This window comes from Oncorhynchus nerka, linkage group LG9b, assembly GCF_034236695.1.
Source record: "Oncorhynchus nerka isolate Pitt River linkage group LG9b, Oner_Uvic_2.0, whole genome shotgun sequence".
Taxonomy (NCBI): domain Eukaryota; kingdom Metazoa; phylum Chordata; class Actinopteri; order Salmoniformes; family Salmonidae; genus Oncorhynchus; species Oncorhynchus nerka.
Genome location: NC_088424.1, coordinates 24,822,880 through 24,843,331, shown reverse-complemented (window position 1 = coordinate 24,843,331; position 20,452 = coordinate 24,822,880). Strand labels below are relative to the sequence as shown.

General features: G+C 41.5%; 1 protein-coding gene across 3 annotated transcripts in view; it reads right to left on the bottom strand.

Annotated features, from left to right (window-relative positions):
• Nucleotides 1-20,452, bottom strand: part of LOC115114491 (histone-lysine N-methyltransferase 2C-like) — a 138,320-nt gene that overhangs the window by 5,566 nt on the left and 112,302 nt on the right. Inside the window, exons 43-51 of one of the 3 annotated variants that reach the window (XM_065013451.1) lie at nt 19,943-20,146; nt 14,835-14,999; nt 14,374-14,503; nt 13,940-14,087; nt 12,184-12,359; nt 4,550-4,689; nt 3,919-4,246; nt 2,361-2,500; nt 1,465-1,599 (exon numbers count right to left, since the gene is read on the bottom strand). In XM_065013451.1, coding sequence (XP_064869523.1) covers nt 1,465-1,599; nt 2,361-2,500; nt 3,919-4,246; nt 4,550-4,689; nt 12,184-12,359; nt 13,940-14,087; nt 14,374-14,503; nt 14,835-14,999; nt 19,943-20,146 — 1,566 coding nt within the window. The remainder of the gene's footprint in view (nt 1-1,464; nt 1,600-2,360; nt 2,501-3,918; nt 4,247-4,549; nt 4,690-12,183; nt 12,360-13,939; nt 14,088-14,373; nt 14,504-14,834; nt 15,000-19,942; nt 20,147-20,452) is intronic. The other 2 variants (XM_065013452.1, XM_065013453.1) reach the window with 2 other exon arrangements.

Below are 20,452 nucleotides of genomic sequence, written 5' to 3'. Positions count from 1 at the left end.
CATTGTAGGATTTTAATTGAATTTATTTGCAAATTATGGTGGAAAATAAGTATTTGGTCACCTACAAACAAGCAAGATTTCTGGCTCTCACAGACCTGTAACTTCTTCTTTAAGAGGCTCCTCTGTCCTCCACTCGTTATCTGTATTAATGGCACCTGTTTGAACTTGTTATCAGTATAAAAGACATCTGTCCACAACCTCAAACAGTCACACTTCAAACTCCACTATGGCCAAGACCAAAGAGCTGTCAAAGGACACCAGAAACAAAATTGTAGACCTGCACCAGGCTGGGAAGACAGAATCTGCAATAGGTAAGCAGCTTGGTTTGAAGAAATCAACTGTGGGAGCAATTATTAGGAAATGGAAGACATACAAGACCACTGATAATCTCCCTCGATCTGGGGCTCCACGCAAGATCTCACCCCATGGGTTCAAAATGAACGCAAAAATCCCAGAACCACACGGGGGAACTAGTGAATGACCTGCAGAGAGCTGGGACCAAAGTAACAAAGTCTACCACCAGTAACACACTACGCCGCCAGGGACTCAAATCCTGCAGTGCCAGACGTGTCCCCCTGCTTAAGCCAGTACATGTCCAGGCCCGTCTGAAGTGTACTAGAGAGCATTTGGATGATCCAGAAGAAGATTGGGAGAATGTCATATGGTCAGATGAAACCAAAATATAACTTTTTGATAAAAACTCAATTCGTCGTGTTTGGAGGACAAAGAATGCTGAGTTGCATCCAAAGAACACCATACCTACTGTGAAGCATGGGGGTGGAAACATCATGCTTTGGGGTTGTTTTTCTGCAAAGGGACAAGGACGACTGATCCGTGTAAAGGAAAGAATGAATGGGGCCATGTATCGTGAGATTTTGAGTGAAAACCTCCTTCCATCAGCAAGGGCATTGAAGATGAAACATGGCTGGGTCTTTCAGCATGACAATGATCCCAAACACACCGCCCGGGCAACGAAGGAGTGGCTTCGTAAGAAGCATTTCAAGGTCCTGGAGTGGCCTAGCCAGTCTCCACATCTCAACCCCATAGAACATTTTTTGGAGGGAGTTGAAAGTCTGTGTTGCCCAGCAACAGCCCCAAAACATCACTGCTCTAGAGGAGATCTGCATGGAGGAATGGGCCAAAATACCAGCAAGTGTGTGTGAAAACCTTGTGAAGAAAATGTTTGACCTCTGTTATATACCCTTTGTTGGCAATGACAAAGTATTGAGATAAACTTTTGTTATTGACCAAATACTTATTTTCCACCATAATTTGCAAATAAATTCATTACAAATCCTACAATGTGATTTTCTGGATTTTTTTGTGTACCTATGATGAAAATTACAGGCCTCTCTCATCTTTTTAAGTGGGAGAACTTGCACAATTGGTGGCTGACTAAATACTTTTTTGCCCCACTGTATTTGAATTGGTAGGTATTGGTAGGACATTCTTAGTAGGACAAACCTTGGAGTCTGTAGTGGTTCTGGCCTGCGATGAGGAGGAAGAGGAGGAGGAGGAGGAGGAAGCAGAGTAGAGGAGGAAGCAGCTGTGGCTGCAGAAGACCAAGTTCCCCTCGGAACGCAACAATCCTTCTTGTTCCTGAAGAAGAGGGAAGCCAGGCATGTTAGGAGATGTAGCGAGGGAGCTCAATGAGATATCAAAGGCCAAATCGATGCCCATTCAGAAACCTTCATCAATGCTAAAAGGGGTTATTCAATAATCAAACAGCTCCAATATTCAAATGAATCAGGGTTTAACCATTTGTGAACTCCCCAGACTTCAGTTGGAGGGTATGCTACCGCTTAAACCACTAATTGCACCGATATGGATTTCACTCCAATGGGGGGGATTAGCATAATTAGAGGCTCTATAGTACGTGTGTGTACGGACATGTACGGAAGTGTGTGTGTGTGTCTGTGTGTGTGTGTGTGTGTGCACCCTCAAAGGCATAATGTGGATTAATCCATCATATGAAGTGAGGTCTGAGCCTCTGGTCATGACCCGTCTGTACTCTCCTGCCCCCTGGAGAAACAGACTAAAAACAGTAATCCACGGCTGACTGACTGATTGAGAGAAGGGCTTTTACTGGGTTGGTTGGTTGGCCAAGAAGATAGTAAATCAACCCATTTAGATCATGGCTTGGTTTGGCAACATCACAACAAGGTAATTGATCAATCTGTATTGACAGAACATGTGGACTAATAGATAGATATAGACACGACTGTCTAACATGGGCCGCAAGATCAAAATATCAACGTATCGCTAAGTGTTGACCTATAGATAACAGTCTTTGTAATGTATGAGTTCAGCCTGATAAACATGTAGTAATTGACTACATGAAAGCTCTGGCGGTACGTTACCTGTTTGTGTACTGGAAGGTCTTTGATGGACTTGCGGACTCCATTTCCCAGCACCACCACCTTACAGTGGCAGCACCACTGGGGCTTGGAGCCTGGGCTGCCGGGGGTCTTCTGATGAGGGCCTCTGACTGCAGCTGGACCTGAAACACACAGACAGCTCTCTGTGACACAGCTCCTCCAACTATGGTAGATGCATAACAGGCCAGTGCAGTACTGCTGCTAGGTTTATTACTTCAAATAAATGAGTGGAGCTCTGCTGCAGTCTTGTTTTGGACCAAATAACCATTTCAAACGCCTGATTTTTACGTTTTAAAGGCAGTTCTTGTCCCACCCTGGAACTTCAATATGTCCGTAGAGTATATTATGTTCAACAATATATTGACAAATTAGCCAAATCAAAAATTGTATATTTTCAAAATGAATGTTCATATTTTTCAATATTCATAAATGTATGTAAGAAATGTGCTAATGGCATCAAAATACTACTCATGTCACAGAGAAAGCGGTAAAGCTTCATATGACACCAACTTTTGTTTTGTAGCACGTACAGATTAAACATTGTGTCACAAATATTCTAACTATTCACTATTTCTCAATTATGCTTTAAGATCCAAATGTCAAATATATGTCAACAATCCTTCCTCCTAAGGACCCTTCTATGGATTAGATTTAGTGAAGATCATAGTATTTTTTTGGTTCTAGTTTTGCGAGGACCATAGCTGGCCATGATGCAATTGTCTTAGAACAACAGGAAATCGGTTTAAATTAACACTAGATAATTGAGAGGAATATCCTATATCTTTACCCCACTGATGAGGTGTCCACTTAATCATTTATGTGGCTGTTTGTGGTCTATGGGTCCAAGCTAACTGACCACATTCATTAGGCCTGTGGTCTCACACTTTGACAGCAGCGATACGCAGGTGTGTGTGTGTACGAGTGAGGTCGGGCACAGGAAGGAGGAATACTCAGTTTCATTAGTTGTGTGTATCGCTGTGTGATCAATACGTATCCCAATCATTACCTGGTGGGCCAGACACACACAGCCTTTAGACCCCTGACAGAAGGATAATGATTCGCTGGCTGAAGAAACAGACCATTTGTAAACATTGTTAAAAGGGGCTAATTATGAAAATGGACAACGAGGGGGGAAACAATGACGAGGATTGTAAATGTTTCTTGTAGGCCGAATTATATTGTTGTGCATGTTTTAAATCTGATGTCGTATTGATTGCTGCTGCCTTCTTGGCCAGGTCTCCCTTGCAAAATCGACTGTCTCAATGGGCTTTTCCTGGTTAAATAAAGGTAAATATATATTATATATATTCTGTTGCCATGCACATTTCTAAAAGGTACCGTGGTGTCGTGCTTGAAGACTCAAGATTCATTTCAGAAAAGTAAGTTGGAAAACTAACAAACAAACAGGTTTGGATGGACATGAATTTCAGCAGTGTCTCATTTCAAGACAAGCACACAAGAGCAGAAACACCTCCCCTGTTATGTCTGTATTTCAACATAAGGGGGCGATAAGGTGCAGGGATGTAGCCCAGTCTCTCACCTGGTCCATCAGGATGGAAGCGGATGTGCTGCTGTGGATGTCCCTGCTGCTGTTGCATCATCATCCTCTGTTGTGCTCCTCCTCCCCCAGGCCTGATGAGCTGGCCTGGGGCTCCGTGAGGGCCCCCCATGTCTCCAGCACCAGCACGGCCCGGATACATCATGGGGGCCCCCGGCCGGTGCACCAGGCCTCCTTGGGGGCCCACCCTCAGGCCGCTGAGCATGGCCAGGGGCCCCCTGTCTGGGCCCGGGGTGCTGCTCACCTCATAGCTGCTGGGGATCTTCACACACAGCAGTTCTGAGATGGCAGCTACCACACCTGTGATGTTCTGAGAACAAAAACACAACATTAAAATGTATGTTGTAGATATTGCCAATCAAGACACTGGCACATGCACAGTACAGAGAGAGCAAATAATTGGCTTCAACTCCTACAATTAAGCCTGGTGATGTTTTAATCGGTACATATTCGACCAGTAGTGAAATGACTGAGGTGAAACGTTTATGGGAAAAAGGGGAATAAGCTACCAACAATAACCAACAAACATTAAAAAAGGACCTAGACCATTTCCTCCCTGCTGATCTTCTATGAAAGCAGGGGGAAGTGAAGCCAAAAGAACAGAAATACTCACCTCAGCAGCCGCTGGTCTCAGAGTGATGGCTACAGACACCAGGCCTGGTTTAGTGTCGTTAGACGGCGGGCCAAAATGGGAGCCAAAGAACATCCCATAGGGCTCAGTCTTGAGCTCAGTCTTCAGCCTAACCTCTGATCCTACAGGAAGAGCAATAGAGACATTAGGAATAATATTTTAAAGGAGGATTAATACTTACTGCTTTCATTGATATTGTAAAGCAGTTTGTGACAGTGTTGGTGTAAAAGGGCTTTATAAATATAATTTGATTGATGTTGATGTGCCGATAGTAGTGAGAAAGGCACATCTCTGTTTACAGTTGATCATTTATTACCAGTTTAAACAAATGACCAAGGCTGTGTATATTCATATTAACTTCTCTAGGGTAGGGGGCAGCATTTGGAATTTTGGATGAAAAGCATGCCCAAATTAAACGGCCTGCTACTCGGGCCCAGAAGATATGATATGCATATAACTGGTGGATTTGGATAGAAAACACTCTTTAAAGTTTCCAAAACTGTTAAAATTGTGTATGTGAGTATAACAGAACTGATTTGGCAGGTGAAAAAATCCATTCAGGAAGTAGTTTCTTTTGTTGGTTTTGTAGTTTTCTATTCAATGCCACTACAGAATCCATTGACTTAGGACTCAATTTGCAGTTCCTATGCCTTCCACTAGATGTCAATAGTCTTTAGAAATTGTTTCAGGTTTGTATTCTTATAAATTAGGGAGTAAGACCAGTCTGAATGAGTGGACCCTGACGTGTCACAGAGCTTTTTCATGTGCAATCCCGAGAGAGTGCATGTCTTGTTTACCTTTTATATTGACGACGTTATTGTCCAGTTGAAATATTATAGATAATTTAGGCAAAACACAACCTGAGGATTGGATATAAACATCGTTTGATATGTTTCTCTGAACTTGACGGATACAATTTTGATTTTTTTGTCTGCCTGTTTTGACTGCGTTTGAGCCTGTGGATTACTGAAGAAAACGCGCAAACAAAACTGAGGTTTTTGGATATAAAGAGACTTTATCGAACAAAAGGAACATTTATTGAATAAATTAATGTCTTCTGAGTGCAACTATAAGAACATCATCAAAGGTAAGGGATTAATAATATCTCTATTTCTGAGTTTTGTAACTCTTCTGCTTGGCTGGTTACTGTTTGTAATGATTTGTCAACTGGGCTATGTTCTCAAATAAGGTATGCTTTCGCCGTAAAGCATTTTTTCAATCTGACACCATGGTTGGATTCACAAGAAGTTAATCTTTAAACATTTGTCAAATATGTTTTGTTTTCTGAATTTTTATAATGAGTATTTCTGTATTTGAATTTGGCGCACTGCAATCTCACTGGATGTTGGCCAGATGGGACGCTAGCGTTCCACTTACGATAGAGAGGTAAATTCATGGTAACACCTTATTTTAATGGTCTGTAGTAAACCATTTATTAATCATTACTCCCACATTTATAATCCATTTACAGTTTGCCATAATGGCCCGGAGGGGATGGTTGCTGTTTTACGGGCTCCAAACCAACTGTGCTATTTTGTGTTTATTCGCATTGTTTGTAACTTATTTTATACATAATGTTGCTGCTACCATCTCCTATGACCGAAAAGAGCTTCTGGATATCAGAACAGCAATTGCACACCTCAAACTGGACAAATATTCTTCTTTAATGAGTCCGACGCGAAGGATATACTGCTTCTCTGAGACCAGGCCCAAATCACTGTCATTTGTGGGAAGAATAGACGGAAATATAGGGGGTATCCCGCCTCGACCATCCGTTCTATTGGCTAACGAGCAATCACTGGTGAATAAACTGGATGATCTCCGTTCAAGACTATCCTACCAACTGGACATTAAAAACTATAATATCTTATGTTTCCGGGATTCATCCAATGGCATTGAGGAGCCACCGGCATCAATCCAAAAGTGCATCGAAGACGTCATCCCCACAGTGACCATATTCCAACCAGAAGCCAAGGATTACAGGCAACATCCGCACCGAGCCAAAGGCTAGCTAGAGCTGCCGCATTCAAGGAGCGGGACACTAATCCGGACACTTATAAGAAATCCCGTTTATCAAACAGGCAAAGCGTCAATACCTACTACACCGGCTCTGACGCTCGTCTGTGGCAGGGCTTGCAAACTATTATGGACTACAAAGAGAAACACAGCCGTGAGCTGCCCAGTGACACGAGCCTACCAAACGAGCTAAATGCCTTTTATCCTCGCTTCGAGGCAAGCAACAAGCACTAGCTGTCCCGGACGACAGCGTGATCACGCATGCGTGGACAAACTGGCAAGGGTCTTCACTGACATTTTCAACCTCTCCTTGACCGAGTCTGTAATACCTACATGTTTCAAGCAGACCACCATAGTCCCTGTGCCCAAGAAAGCGATGGTAACCTGCCTAAATGATTACCGCTCCGTAGCACTCACGTCGGTAGCCATGAAGTGCTTTGAATGTCTGGTCATGGCTCACATCAACACCATCATCCCGGAAACCAAAGACCCACTCCAATTCACATACCACCCCAACAGATCCATAGATGACATAATCTCAATCGCACTCCACACTGCCGTTTCCAACCTGGACAAAATGAACATCTATGTGAGAATGCTGTTCGTTAACTACCTGCTCAGCGTTCAACACCATAGTGCCCACAAAGCTCATCACTAAGCTAAGGACCCTGGGACTAAACACCTCCATCTGCAACTGGATCCTTCCTGACAGGCCACCCCCAGGTGGTAAGGGTAAGCAAACAATACATCTTCCATGCTGATCCTCAACATGGGGGCCCCTCAGGGGTACGTGCTCAGTCCCCTCCTGCACTCCCTGTTCACCCATGACTGCGTGGCCAAGCACGACTCATTAAGTTTGCTGACAACACAATAGTGGTCGGTCTGATCACAGACAACAATGAGACAGCCTATAGGGTGGAGGTCAGAGACCTGTCAGTCTGGTCCCCAGGACAACAACCTCTCCCTCAACGTGAGGAAGACAAAGGAGCTGATTGTGGACTACAGGAAAAGGAGGGACGAACACGCCCCCCATTCACATCGACAGGGTGGTAGTGGAGCGGGTCGAGAGTGTGAAGTTTCTTGGTGTCCACATCACCATCATGGAGAAAACCACACCAAGACAGTCGTGAAGAGGGCACGACAACGTCTTTCCCCCTCAGGAGACTGAAAAGATTTGGCATGGGTCCCCAGATCCTCAAAGGTCTACAGATGCACCATCGAGAGCCTCCTGAACGTAAGGCACTACAGAGGGTAGTGCGTACGGCCCAGTACATCACTGGGGCAAAGCTTCCTGCCATCAGAGGAAGGTCAAAAAAGATTGTCAGAGACTCCAGTCACCCAAGTAATAGACTGTTCTCTCTGCTACAGCACGCAAGCGGTACCGGAGCGCCAAGACTAGGTCCAAAAGGCTCCTTAACAGCTTCTACCCCCAAAGTATAAGACTGCTTAACAATTATTCAAATGGCCACCCGGACTATGTACTTTGAGAACCCTCCCCACCTTCCAATTAAAAAACAAAATTATGTTATTCATTGTTTATTATCTATGCATAGTCACTTTACCCCTAAATTACCTTGACTAACCTGTACCCCTACACATTGACTCGGTACCCACTGTATATAGCCTGGTTATTGTTATTCTTTACTTTAGATTGTTTAGTATATATTCGGCGTTCCAAATTGGGAACACCCCCCCCACGTTCAGCTGGAATGTGGCGCATGGAACGCAAAAAATATTCCTAAAAATATTTAACCTCCACACATTAACAAGTCCAATAGCTCAAATGAAAGATAAACAAGTTGTTTATCTACCCAGCAAGTCAGATTTCTAAAAAAAAATCCCGCGAAAACATAGCACATATTTATGTCAAACCACCACCGCAGACATAGCTCATAGCCAAGTTGGAAAAAATATGCAATCAACAAACGCAGGATTAAAAGAAAAATAATTTCACTAACCTTTTGAAATCTTCATCAGATGACAGTAATATAACATGTTACACAGTACATTTATGTTTTTTTCAATAATATGCTATATATATCCATAAATCTCTGTTTACAATGACGCATCGTTCAAAAAATGCTACTCAAATATCCTGAGAAATGACGATAGCTCCGGCAGATAACGTCAGCTAACAAGGAATACACATCATAAACTTTGACTAAATAAGCATGTTCTACATATTTATAGGAAGATACACTTCTTCTAAATGCAATCGCTGTGTTACATTTATTTTTAACGTTACAGGTTTCGTTCACTAGGCTATACTATGAGTCGGCGCTCAGAAAGTAGCATTATGGCTCCTCTATCTTGGAGTCCACAGAAACCCAAATTTACCACATAAATATTCCCTTACCTTTGCTGTTCTTCCATCAGAAGACCTGGAAGGGATTATACTTACCAAAAACAGCGTTTAGTTTTGAAGTCTGTGTCTTTCGGTTCTCAAACACGACACATTTCGGTTGAAATGCAGCCAAAAGTCAAGTGGATGCGCACCAAAACGTCGAAATTACATATTATATTTCGACTAAACTTGTCAAACTATGTTCATAATCAAGCTTTAACATGTTATAAAGGTGCACAGCAATCGTGAGGACGAACAGAAACACACGCATCGTTTAATCGATCTTGGAAAAAAGACATCACCCGAGCAGAGCGCGCATAATAGTAACCTGTTTTTTTGCGTGACCGAAAGGTTTCGGCCCGCCAAAACTCTCGTGAGCGCGCGATTCTCACAATGAGAAGCCCCATTGGAAGCAGACATCGCGCGGAATACATAGAGACTGTTCCCAGACCTGTAAGTCCTTGGGAAGGGTGTGGGCGATGACGTCAAAGTTGGGCCAACTTTTCAGATGAGAAGAGAGAGTTTGGGAGAATGACTGCCCTGAGAGTTCTGCTTTACATACAGACATAATTTAAACGGTTTTAGAAGCTTTAGAGTGTTTTCTATTCAATAATATTTTTTATATGCATATATTAGCAACTTTTGACAACAAAAAAAATCTGTTTACTATGGGCACGCAATTCCTCCAAAGGGGGCAGTAAACAGCCCTATCCTTAACTAGTTGCTCCTACCCTCTACTTTTTTGAACATTTTGTTAAAAATCGCGCAACATTTCAGCGCCCTGCTACTCATGCCAGGAATATAGTACGTTCATATGGTTAGAATGTGTGTATAGGAAACCCTCGGACGTTTTTAAAACTGGTTAAATCACGACTGTGGCTATTACATAACGTGCGTTACATCGGAAAGCGCAGGAAAACCTGATCACAGAAAATGGAAATAAATATCCTTGCGCCACTTCCAGCAATTGTTAACAGTGAGCCGAATTAGATAAGACCGAGCATTCAACTCCCACAGCATCCCCATGTAGTCGAGTATCTTGTGAATTTAATCCTCTTTGATTCTTGGTTGAACCGAAAGAGGGGCACGACGTACCTCCGGTCTCCGCCCAGATCATTCCGGAAGAGCTCTCTCCTGAAATTTTTTCCAAGACGACAGCTAATGATATGTACATCGCCTACGGATGAATTTTATCGCTTATTAACGTTTACTAATACCTAAAGTAGCATTACAAACGTATTTGAAGTGTTTTGTGAAAGTTTATCGTCTACTTTTTGAATTTTAAAAATGACGTTACGTTGTGAAATCGCTGTTTTTTTCGTTTATCACACAGTCTACATATAACGATATCTTGGCTTTATATGGCCCGATTTAATCGAAATAAAGACCCAATAGTGTTTATGGGACATCTAGGAGTGCCAACAAAGAAGATGGTGAAAGGTAATGACTGTTTTCTATTTTATTGTGCGGTTTGTGTAACGCCGAAATGCTAATTATTTTGTTTACGTCCCCTGCTGTGCTTTTCTGTTGTAGTGTATTGGTGCATGCTATCAGATAATAGCTTCTCATGCTGTCGCCGAAAAGCATTTAAAAAATCTGACTTGTTGCCTGGATTCACAACGAGTGTAGCTTTAATTTGATACCCTGCATGTGTATTTTAATGAACTTTTGAGTTTTAACTAATACTATTAGCATTTAGCGTAGCACATTTGCATTTCCAGAGCTCTAGTTGGGACGCAAGCGTCCCAGGTAGAGGTAAGAGGTTAACAGGTTTTAACTCTATTTCTTGAACTGCATTGTTGGTTAACTTCTTGGTGACAGGGGGCAGTATTTTCACATCCGGATGAAATGCATGCCCAAATTCAACTGTCTGCTACTCCCCAGAAGATAAGATATGCATATTATTAGTACATTTGGATAGAAAACACTCTGAAGTTTATAAACTGTTTGAATCATGTCAGTGAGTATAACATAACTTATTTAGCAGGTGAAACCCCAAGGACAAAGCATTCAGATGTCTTTTTTTGAGGTCACTCTCTTTTTAACGGGTGTTCATTGGGAATCCAGATTTCTAAGGGACCTTCTTGCAGTTCCTACCGCTTCCACTGCATGTCACCAGCCTTTAGAAATTGGTTGAGTTTTTTCCTTTGTGTAATGAAGAAGTAGCACTTTTCAGAACGAGGGTAACTTCAAGTGTACTGTTTGATAGAGGCGCGTGACCAGGAAGCTAGCTACAGTTTGTTTTCTTCCTGTATTGAACACAGATCATCCAGTCTTCAATTTTATCGATTATTTACGTAAATAAATACCTAAAGTTGTATTAAAAAAGTAGTTTGACATGTTTTGGCAAAGTTTACAGGTAACTTTTGAGATATTTTGTAGTCACGTTGCGCAAGTTGGAACCTGTGTTTTTCTGGATCAAACGCGCCAAATAAATGGACATTTTGGATATATATCGACGGAAATAATCGAACAAAAGGACAATTTGTGATGTTTATGGGACATATTTGAGTGCCAACAAAAGAAGCTCGTCAAAAGGCATGAATTATATTTTTATTTCTGCATTTTGTGTCGCACCTGCAGGGTTGAAATATGCTTTTCTCTCTTTTGCTTACGGAGGTGCTTCCTCAGATAATAGCATCATTTGCTTTCGCCGAAAAGCCTTTTTGAAATCTGACATGTCGGCTGGATTCACAACAAGTGTAGCTTTAATTTGCTATCTTGCATGTGTGATTTAATGAAAGTTTGATTTTATAGTAATTTATTTGAATTTGGCGCTCTGCATTTTCCCTGGCTTTTGGCCAGGTGGGACCGTCCCACATATCCCAAAGGGCGGCAGGGTAGCTAGTCGTTAGAGCGTTGGACTACTAAACAGAAGGTTGCAAGTTCAAATCCCTGAGCTGACAAGGTACAAATCTGTCGCTCTGCCCCTGAACAGGCAGTTAACCCACTGTTCCTAGGCCATCATTGAAAATAAGAATATCTTCTTAACTGACTTGCATAGTTAAATAAAGGTTAAAAAAAAAGAATAAAAAAAAAAGGTTAAGGGCTTGTAAGTAAGCATTTCCCGGTAAGGTCGACACCTGTTGTATTTGTGCATGTGACAAATAAAATGTGATTTGATCATAAAGTAATTTGGCAGTCCCTAATCTAGTGAGCAGTATTGTACCCTAATCCTAAATGGTGTGCAATCCTTTTGTAAATGGCTTATAAATAGTTTATTATGTTAAAATAAAGTGTAACCTTATTTATTTACCTTTCCCCCAGGGTGTGGGGAGCATGGGGAGGACGGGGGAGAGGGGCTCCTCCTTCACCAATGACAGGTCTGGGTAACGGCTTATCTCCACGCCAACCACACTTTCTGGGGACGAGGAGGGGACAAAACTATCTGGTGTGTCCCGGTCCTTACAATGCTCCTGTCCAAGCCTGTTACTGTGACAGATAGGGAGGGGGTTGAGAGAAACATTATATAACATTAGTATGTATCAAAACAGCAATGTTGGTCAACCTATTTTTCACAAAAAATAACATTGCATATCCCAGGCTTCCCTAAACTGAGAACATTGTGTTGAGATTGTTTTGGAGTCTGTGAAAGATTGTACGGTATATCTACAACCTAGTCTGAGTACATACAGGAAAATAACTGTTTTTAGACAAATAGGCTATTTTCACACAAATATAATTGCGTTCACAACTGTAAATTGTCTCGATCAGAGTTCCCAAAGCTAAGAACATTGTGTAGAAATTGTTGTGTAGTCTGTCTGAAAGCTTGAATCATATACAGTGAGCCCCAAAAGTATTGGGACAGCGGATGCTACCATGATTACGGATAATCCTGAATTAATTGTGAATAATGAGTGATAAATTAAGCTTAAATATCATACCCCCCAAAAAATGTTAACCTCCCATGTTATTGTAATGGTGAGAGGTTAGCATGTCTTGGGGGTATGATATTTGTGCGTCTGTAACTTTCTCACTCATCATTATTCAAGATTCATTCAGGACTATCCATAATCATGATAGCATCCACATTCATATAAGTGTTTAAAAACATATTCTATTCTTATTTACAATAAAAGTGACTCCAAAATCTCACAACACATTATTTACCATTCATTTCTATTGTCTACAAAATAACCTAAAACACAACCAAAACAAACAGCAAATGCATCCAACAAATGTTGTTGAGTCACAAGCTTCATGAGTGGCGCAGTGGTCTAAGGCACTGCATCTCAGCGCTAGAGGCATCACTACAGGCCCTGGTTTGATTCCAGGCTGTATCACAACAGGCCGTGATTGGGAGTCTCATAGTGCGGCACACAATTGGCTCAGCATCGTCCGGGTTAAGGTTTGGCCGGGGTAGGATGTCATTGTAAATAAGAATTTGTTCTTAACTGACTTGCCTAGTTAAATAAAGGTTAAAAAACATAAATAAAAATAAAAGGTCATCATTGCGTGCTAGGAATATGCACTTTAACCTCATTTCAAATCCAAAGTGATGTATACACAGCCAAAACAACAACAAAAATGTCATTGTCCCAATACTTGGAGCTCACTACATGTATCTACAGCCTCGTCCGAGTACCCAGATCAAGGAGAATGCATGTTTTTAGACAGATATTAGTATACAAAGTGTCCACTGCACTGTCTATGAAGTGCAATTCAAATGAATCTTTGTCCCAGTAGGGAAAATGATTGTGCGGCCAAGTATTTACAGAATACACTGTAATCACAATGACAGGTTTAGAAAGTAATACGGCATCTTTAAGATGTAAAGCATAACCAAAGACATCCCTCCTAATTAGGATTGCAAAATTCTGGTAATTTTGCTGAAATTACCAGATTTTACAGAAACCCTGGTAGGAGGATTGCAGATTTTCTGCTAATTCCCTATTGATTCCGGGAATCTTGAGGGCGGGATTTCTGGAAAACCTGGGAATTTGGGGGAAATTACTGTAATTTGCAACCATACTCCTGATTGCCCTGTTATGGGGAGCAGAGGCCTTACTTACCCGAGTTCCTCCTGGTTGTTGTGAGGGGGCGTGGGAAGGGAGGCTGGCACGTCCACAGTTTTAGGTCCCTGAGCAATGGCTCGGGCCAGCAGGTCCTCCTCGGTCCTGAATGGGACGTGGAGCGGCTTGGAGACCATATTTTTGGACACTACATAGAAGAGGAACATATGAATGAGACATTAAGATTGGACCTAACAGCATGACACTACATTTGAAAATGGTTGCAAAAACTTTCATGGCCATTTTCTCAATAGGGGTTGGGGAAAGGTTATGAACTTTCAAAACAGCATAACCTTCTCAACACATTTCAGAATGCTGTGTATGATACATTATTTTGAGGTAAAAAAAAACAGCTTCAGAGATTCAGCAAGCTGGAACTAATCTACCAATAACCCCTGGTCACCTGTGACCTCTGAACCCTCCCCAGTGCTCACCCATGGCAGCAGCTTTGCTGGCTAGCTCCTCTGTAGTGGCAAAGCCGTTGATCATCTTCTGTCGGTTTACAGGTGGAGGAGTCGGAGGGAGTGAAGCCGGCGGGGTGGGGGGGTTGCTCAGATTGTTCTGCTTTGAAGAAACAAGCCAAGGAATACATGTCAACATACTACAACAGGGGATATATAATATTGTATCATAGTCGTCTCTTGCAACCACAAATCACTGCTTCAAAGGCACCAAAGGCATCATTCAACTTCATCTTAATTGAAGTGTCTTGTGCCTGGGGCTGGTCTAGTGGGTAGTGCCAGCACCTTCTGCGCACACAGTATGCAGTACATGTTTGTGTGGGATCCCTCCATCTCTCCCTAGCTCATTCAAAGTCTGTCTCTTTAACTAAAAATACGAGATAAGTAGGATTTTTTTTTAAAGAACAAAACTCCAGTTGGAGGTGAGGCCTCACCTTGTAGGTGAGCTGGGAGTAGTAGTCAGAGACTCCGTCCAGAGAGCCACTGCCAAATGTCCCAGACAGGAGGTTCTCACCGTTCAGCTGGCCGCTCCCGTAGGGGGCAAAGTGAGAAAAGTTCATCCCTATCAGGGGCTCCATGAGGGGCAGAAGGGACAACTGCTGTAGGACGAGAGAGAGGAAGGGAGATGGAGAGAACATATTAGGTTCTAGGTTACGCATATTTATTTATCTATTTAACCCTTTAATATTTGACCAGAGAATATGACAACATTCTTATTTCCAGTAATGACCTAGGGAAGAGTTACAGCCAGGGGAGAAGAAAGGCGAGAGGTTGAATGTGCTAATGATGATAGAACTATATGTGAAGTGAGAGGAATGTTCCTTGGTGGTGTAAAACTGCCTGCCAACTTCCATAATTACCTCTGATATAGAGTGAGCTCCAAAAGTATTGGGACAGTGAACATTTTTGTTGTAGTTTTGACTCTGTACTCCAGTACTTTGGATTTGAAATGATAAAATGATTATGAGGTTAAAGTGCAGACTGTCAATTTAAATTTGAGGGTATTTTAATCCATATAGTGTGAACTGTTTTCGAAATTAGAGTACTTTTTGTACAAGTCCCCCATTTTGGGGACCAAAAGTGGGACAAATTCACTTATATGCATTAAAGTTTAGTATTTGGTCCCATATTCCTACAGTAGCACGCAATAGATTACATCAAGCGTTTGACTTTACAAACTTGGATTCATTTGTTGTTTGTTTTGGTTGTGTTTCAGATTATTTTGTGCCCAATAGAAATTAATGCTAAATAATGTATTGTGTCATTTTGGAGTTTATTGTAAATAATAATTGAATATGTTGCTAAACACATCTATATTAATGTGGATGCCACCACGATTATGGATAGTCCTGAATGAATCAATCGTGAATAATGATGAGTGAGAAAGTTAGACGCGCAAATATCACACCCCCAAGACATGCTATCCTTTTACCATTACGATAACAGATGAGGTTAGCATTTGGGAGGGGGGCACGATATTATTTCGTCTGTAACTTTCACACTCATCATTATTCACAATTAATTCAGGACTACAGTACCAGTCAAAAGTTTGGACACAGACTCATTCCAGGGTTTTTCTTGAATTTTTAGAAGAAGAAGAGACTTGATTGGGCTAAGAAACACAAGCAATGAACATTAGAACAGTGGAAACCTGTCCTTTGGTCTGATGAGTCCAAATCTGAGTTTTTTGGTTCCAACCGCCATGTCTTTATGAGACACAGAGTAGGTGAACGGATGATCTCTGCATGTGTGGTTCCCACTGTGAAGCATGGAGGAGGTGGTGTGATGGTGCTTTGCTGGTGACACTGTCTGTGATTTATTTAGAATTCAAGGCACACTTATCCAGCACGGGTACCACAGCATTCTGCAGCAATTCGCAATTCCATCAGGTTTGAGCTTAATGGGACTATAATTTGTTTTTCAACGGGACAATGACCCAAAACACACCTCCAGGCAGTGTAAGGGCTATTTTACCAAGAAGGAGAGTGATGGGGTGCTGCATCAGATGACCAGGCCTCCACAATCACCTGACCTCAACCCAATTGAGATGGTTTGTGATGACCGCAGAGTGAAGGAAAAGCAGCCAACAAGTGCTGAGCATGTGTGGGAACTCCTTCAAGACTGTTGAAAAAGCATTTCAGGTGAAACTGGTTGAGAGAATGCCAAGAGTGTGCAAAGCTGTCATCAAGGCAAAGGGTGGCTACTTTGAAGAATGAAAAATATTAAATATATTTTGATTTGATGAACACTTTTTTTGGTTACTACATGATTCCATATGTGTTATTTTATAGTTTTGATGCCTTCACTATTATTCTACAATGTATAAAATAGCAAAGATAAAGAAAAACTCTTGAATGAGTAGGTGTGTCCAAACTTTTGACTGGTACTGTATGCGTAATCATGGTAGCATATACATTAATGTAGATGTGTTTAGAAATATATTCTATTCTTATTTACAATAAAATTGGGCACAAAATATACTAAAACACAATCAAAACAAATAGCAAATGCATCCAACAAGTGTGTAGAGTCCAAAGATTGATGTAATCATTGCGTGCTAGGAATATGGGACCAAATACTAAACGTTTGACTACTTTGATACACAAGTGAATTTGTCCCAATAATTTTGGTCGCCTGAAATGGAGGGACAATGTACAAAAAGTGCTGTAATTTCTAAACGGTTCACAAGATATAGATGAAAATACCCCCAAATTATACCTGACAGTTTGCATGTTAACCTCAGTCATTGCAACATTTCAAATCCAATGCAGGAGTACAGAGCCAAAACAACAAAACATTTGTCACTGTCCCAATTTGGAGCTCACTGTATGAACACAAATAGCACCAAGGCAAATGAACATACTTGGGGTATTATTCACATCTTCAACTCCGCTGTGGCGGCTATGTATTTAGTGGAAGTCTGTGGGTAATTTATCCTTGTTTATTGATTACAGCGATTACTGGGTATTTCAAATTGAAGCGTGTTTGGAAAGTCTAGATTTCCCATTCAATTCATTTTCTACAATTATCCTTCCCACATAGGAAGGAAGCGAAGACAGCAATTACTTATCAAAATGACAGTAATTTAAACTTCAACAAAACAGCACGTAAATTGTAATAAAAGAGCTGGTTGACTGTTTGATAATAACGTTTGGTGAGAAAAACAATATTATTTCTGTCTCATTTATCAGTGATATGCAGACAGTATGGTGTAGCAGCACCCAGTAGGGTAGGATACCATTTGTTTCACTTTACATCATTTTTATATGGTCCCCCTGCCCTCCAGGAGACCATATCATGGCTCCATGCCATCAAACTGAATACCGGTATGCAATCAAACTGTGTAGTTTCTATCGCAATCAACTAAAGCCATTTATGAAGTGATGCGGCTGCATACAGATTTAATCAATGAAGAGCACCATGGGGGGGGGGGGGTTATAATATGTCCCATTCTTCTCCATAATAACCACCAGTAATGCCTGGGTGTATAACTGTCAAACCTAGCAGCTTCATTTGCTAGTCCATTAACACAGCAGTAATGTGGCTATGATGCATGTAATGGTATCAGCATACACACACCCGGGGCACCGTCCTATCTGTAATTAGCTAGCTCTGTGGTCGATGCATCACAGCGCTGTTAAAGACAGAGCTGTGGAAGGAAACATCTCTGAAGGGATCATTTAGCTCCCCTTAATGTGAGATGAGTAAATGTAACATGCTGAATGCGGCCAATTGGTATAAGAAGAAGTCTCTGACGTGTGTGTAGAGTATCAACAGCTTTCAGTTTATTTGTCACGTGCACCGAATGCAACAGGTGTAGTAGACCTTACAGTGAAATGCTTACTTATAGGCCCTAACCAACAGCGTAATTTTTAAGTAAAACATAGGTATTAAGTAAACAAAAGATAAATATGGAAATAATAAGCAACAGTAAAGACAGTGAAAAATAACAGTAGCGAGGCTATATACAGTAGAGAGGCTATATACAGTAGAGAGGCTATATACAGTAGAGAGGCTATATACAGTAGCGAGGCTATATACAGTAGAGAGGCTATATACAGTAGAGAGGCTATATACAGTAGAGAGGCTATATACAGTAGCGAGGCTATATACAGTAGAGAGGCTATATACAGTAGAGAGGCTATATACAGTAGAGAGGCTATATACAGTAGAGAGGCTATATACAGTAGAGAGGCTATATACAGTAGAGAGGCTATATACAGTAGAGAGGCTATATACAGTAGAGAGGCTATATACAGTAGCGAGGCTATATACAGTAGCGAGGCTATATACAGTAGAGAGGCTATATACAGTAGAGAGGCTATATACAGTAGCGAGGCTATATACAGTAGAGAGGCTATATACAGTAGAGAGGCTATATACAGTAGCGAGGCTATATACAGTAGCGAGGCTATATACAGTAGCGAGGCTATATACAGTAGAGAGGCTATATACAGTAGAGAGGCTGTATACAGTAGCGAGGCTATATACAGTAGAGAGGCTATATACAGTAGAGAGGCTATATACAGTAGAGAGGCTATATACAGTAGCGAGGCTATATACAGTAGAGAGGCTATATACAGTAGAGGGGCTATATACAGTAGAGAGGCTATATACAGTAGAGAGGCTATCTACAGTGACGAGGCTATATACAGTAGAGAGGCTATATACAGTAGAGAGGCTGTATACAGTAGCGAGGCTATATACAGTAGAGAGGCTATATACAGTAGAGAGGCTATATACAGTAGAGAGGCTATATACAGTAGAGAGGCTATATACAGTAGCGAGGCTATATACAGTGACGAGGCTATATACAGTAGAGAGGCTATATACAGTAGAGAGGCTATATACAGTAGCGAGGCTATATACAGTAGAGAGGCTATATACAGTAGAGTGGCTATATACAGTAGAGTGGCTATATACAGTAGAGAGGCTATATACAGTAGAGTGGCTATATACAGTAGAGAGGCTATATACAGTAGAGGGGCTATATACAGTAGAGAGGCTATATACAGTAGAGAGGCTATATACAGTAGAGAGGCTATATACAGTAGCGAGGCTATATACAGTAGAGAGGCTATATACAGTAGAGAGGCTATATACAGTAGAGAGGCTATATACAGTAGCGAGGCTATATACAGTAGAGGCTATAACAGTGACGAGGCTATATACAGTAGAGAGGCTATATACAGTAGAGAGGCTATATACAGTAGAGAGGCTATATACAGTAGCGAGGCTATATACAGTAGAGAGGCTATATACAGTAGAGAGGCTATATACAGTAGCGAGGCTATAACAGTGACGAGGCTATATACAGTAGAGAGGCTATATACAGTAGAGAGGCTATATACAGTAGCGAGGCTATATACAGTAGAGAGGCTATATACAGTAGAGAGGCTATATACAGTAGTGAGGCTATAACAGTAGCGAGGCTATATACAGGCAGCGGTTAGTCGGACTAATTGAGGTAATATGTATGTGTAGGTATGGTTAATGTGACTATGCCTATAAGTGATATGTGATGTTTAAGTCTACTCCCTACCTGTTTGAGCTGGGTCATTAGTGTATCAGTGCTGGAGTGCACCAGTTGCTTCTCCTCCCCTTCTTTCTTCCTCTTCTTGTAACGAGAGGCGGGCCTCTCTCCTCCTTTGGGGTTCCTCTTGTTCCTGCCTTTCCTCTTCTCCTGTCCTGTGAGCAGTGGTCCTGGAAACTCTGGAAGGCCAGAGAGCTGTCCGTCTGAATACGCCTGGGAGGAGGTAGATGAGTACTGTGTCAATTGTCATAGATATACTGGTAAGAAAGCAGTGTCTCGTTTATCGGCAATCACAAAAATATCTATATAAAAAAAACATGACATGATACCACGCTGTTCATAAATAACTTTTACAATTCACAACTCTTAAGCCTTTTGGGTATTTCCACCAACACCACCATTATTTTTAGCAGGAGAAGATCTGAGAGACCATTTCATGGATCACGACTCAGCCTAAACTACTGCCTCCTACTATGACTCACAGCAGTTTGTCACAGGCAGCAACCCATTGGACTGATT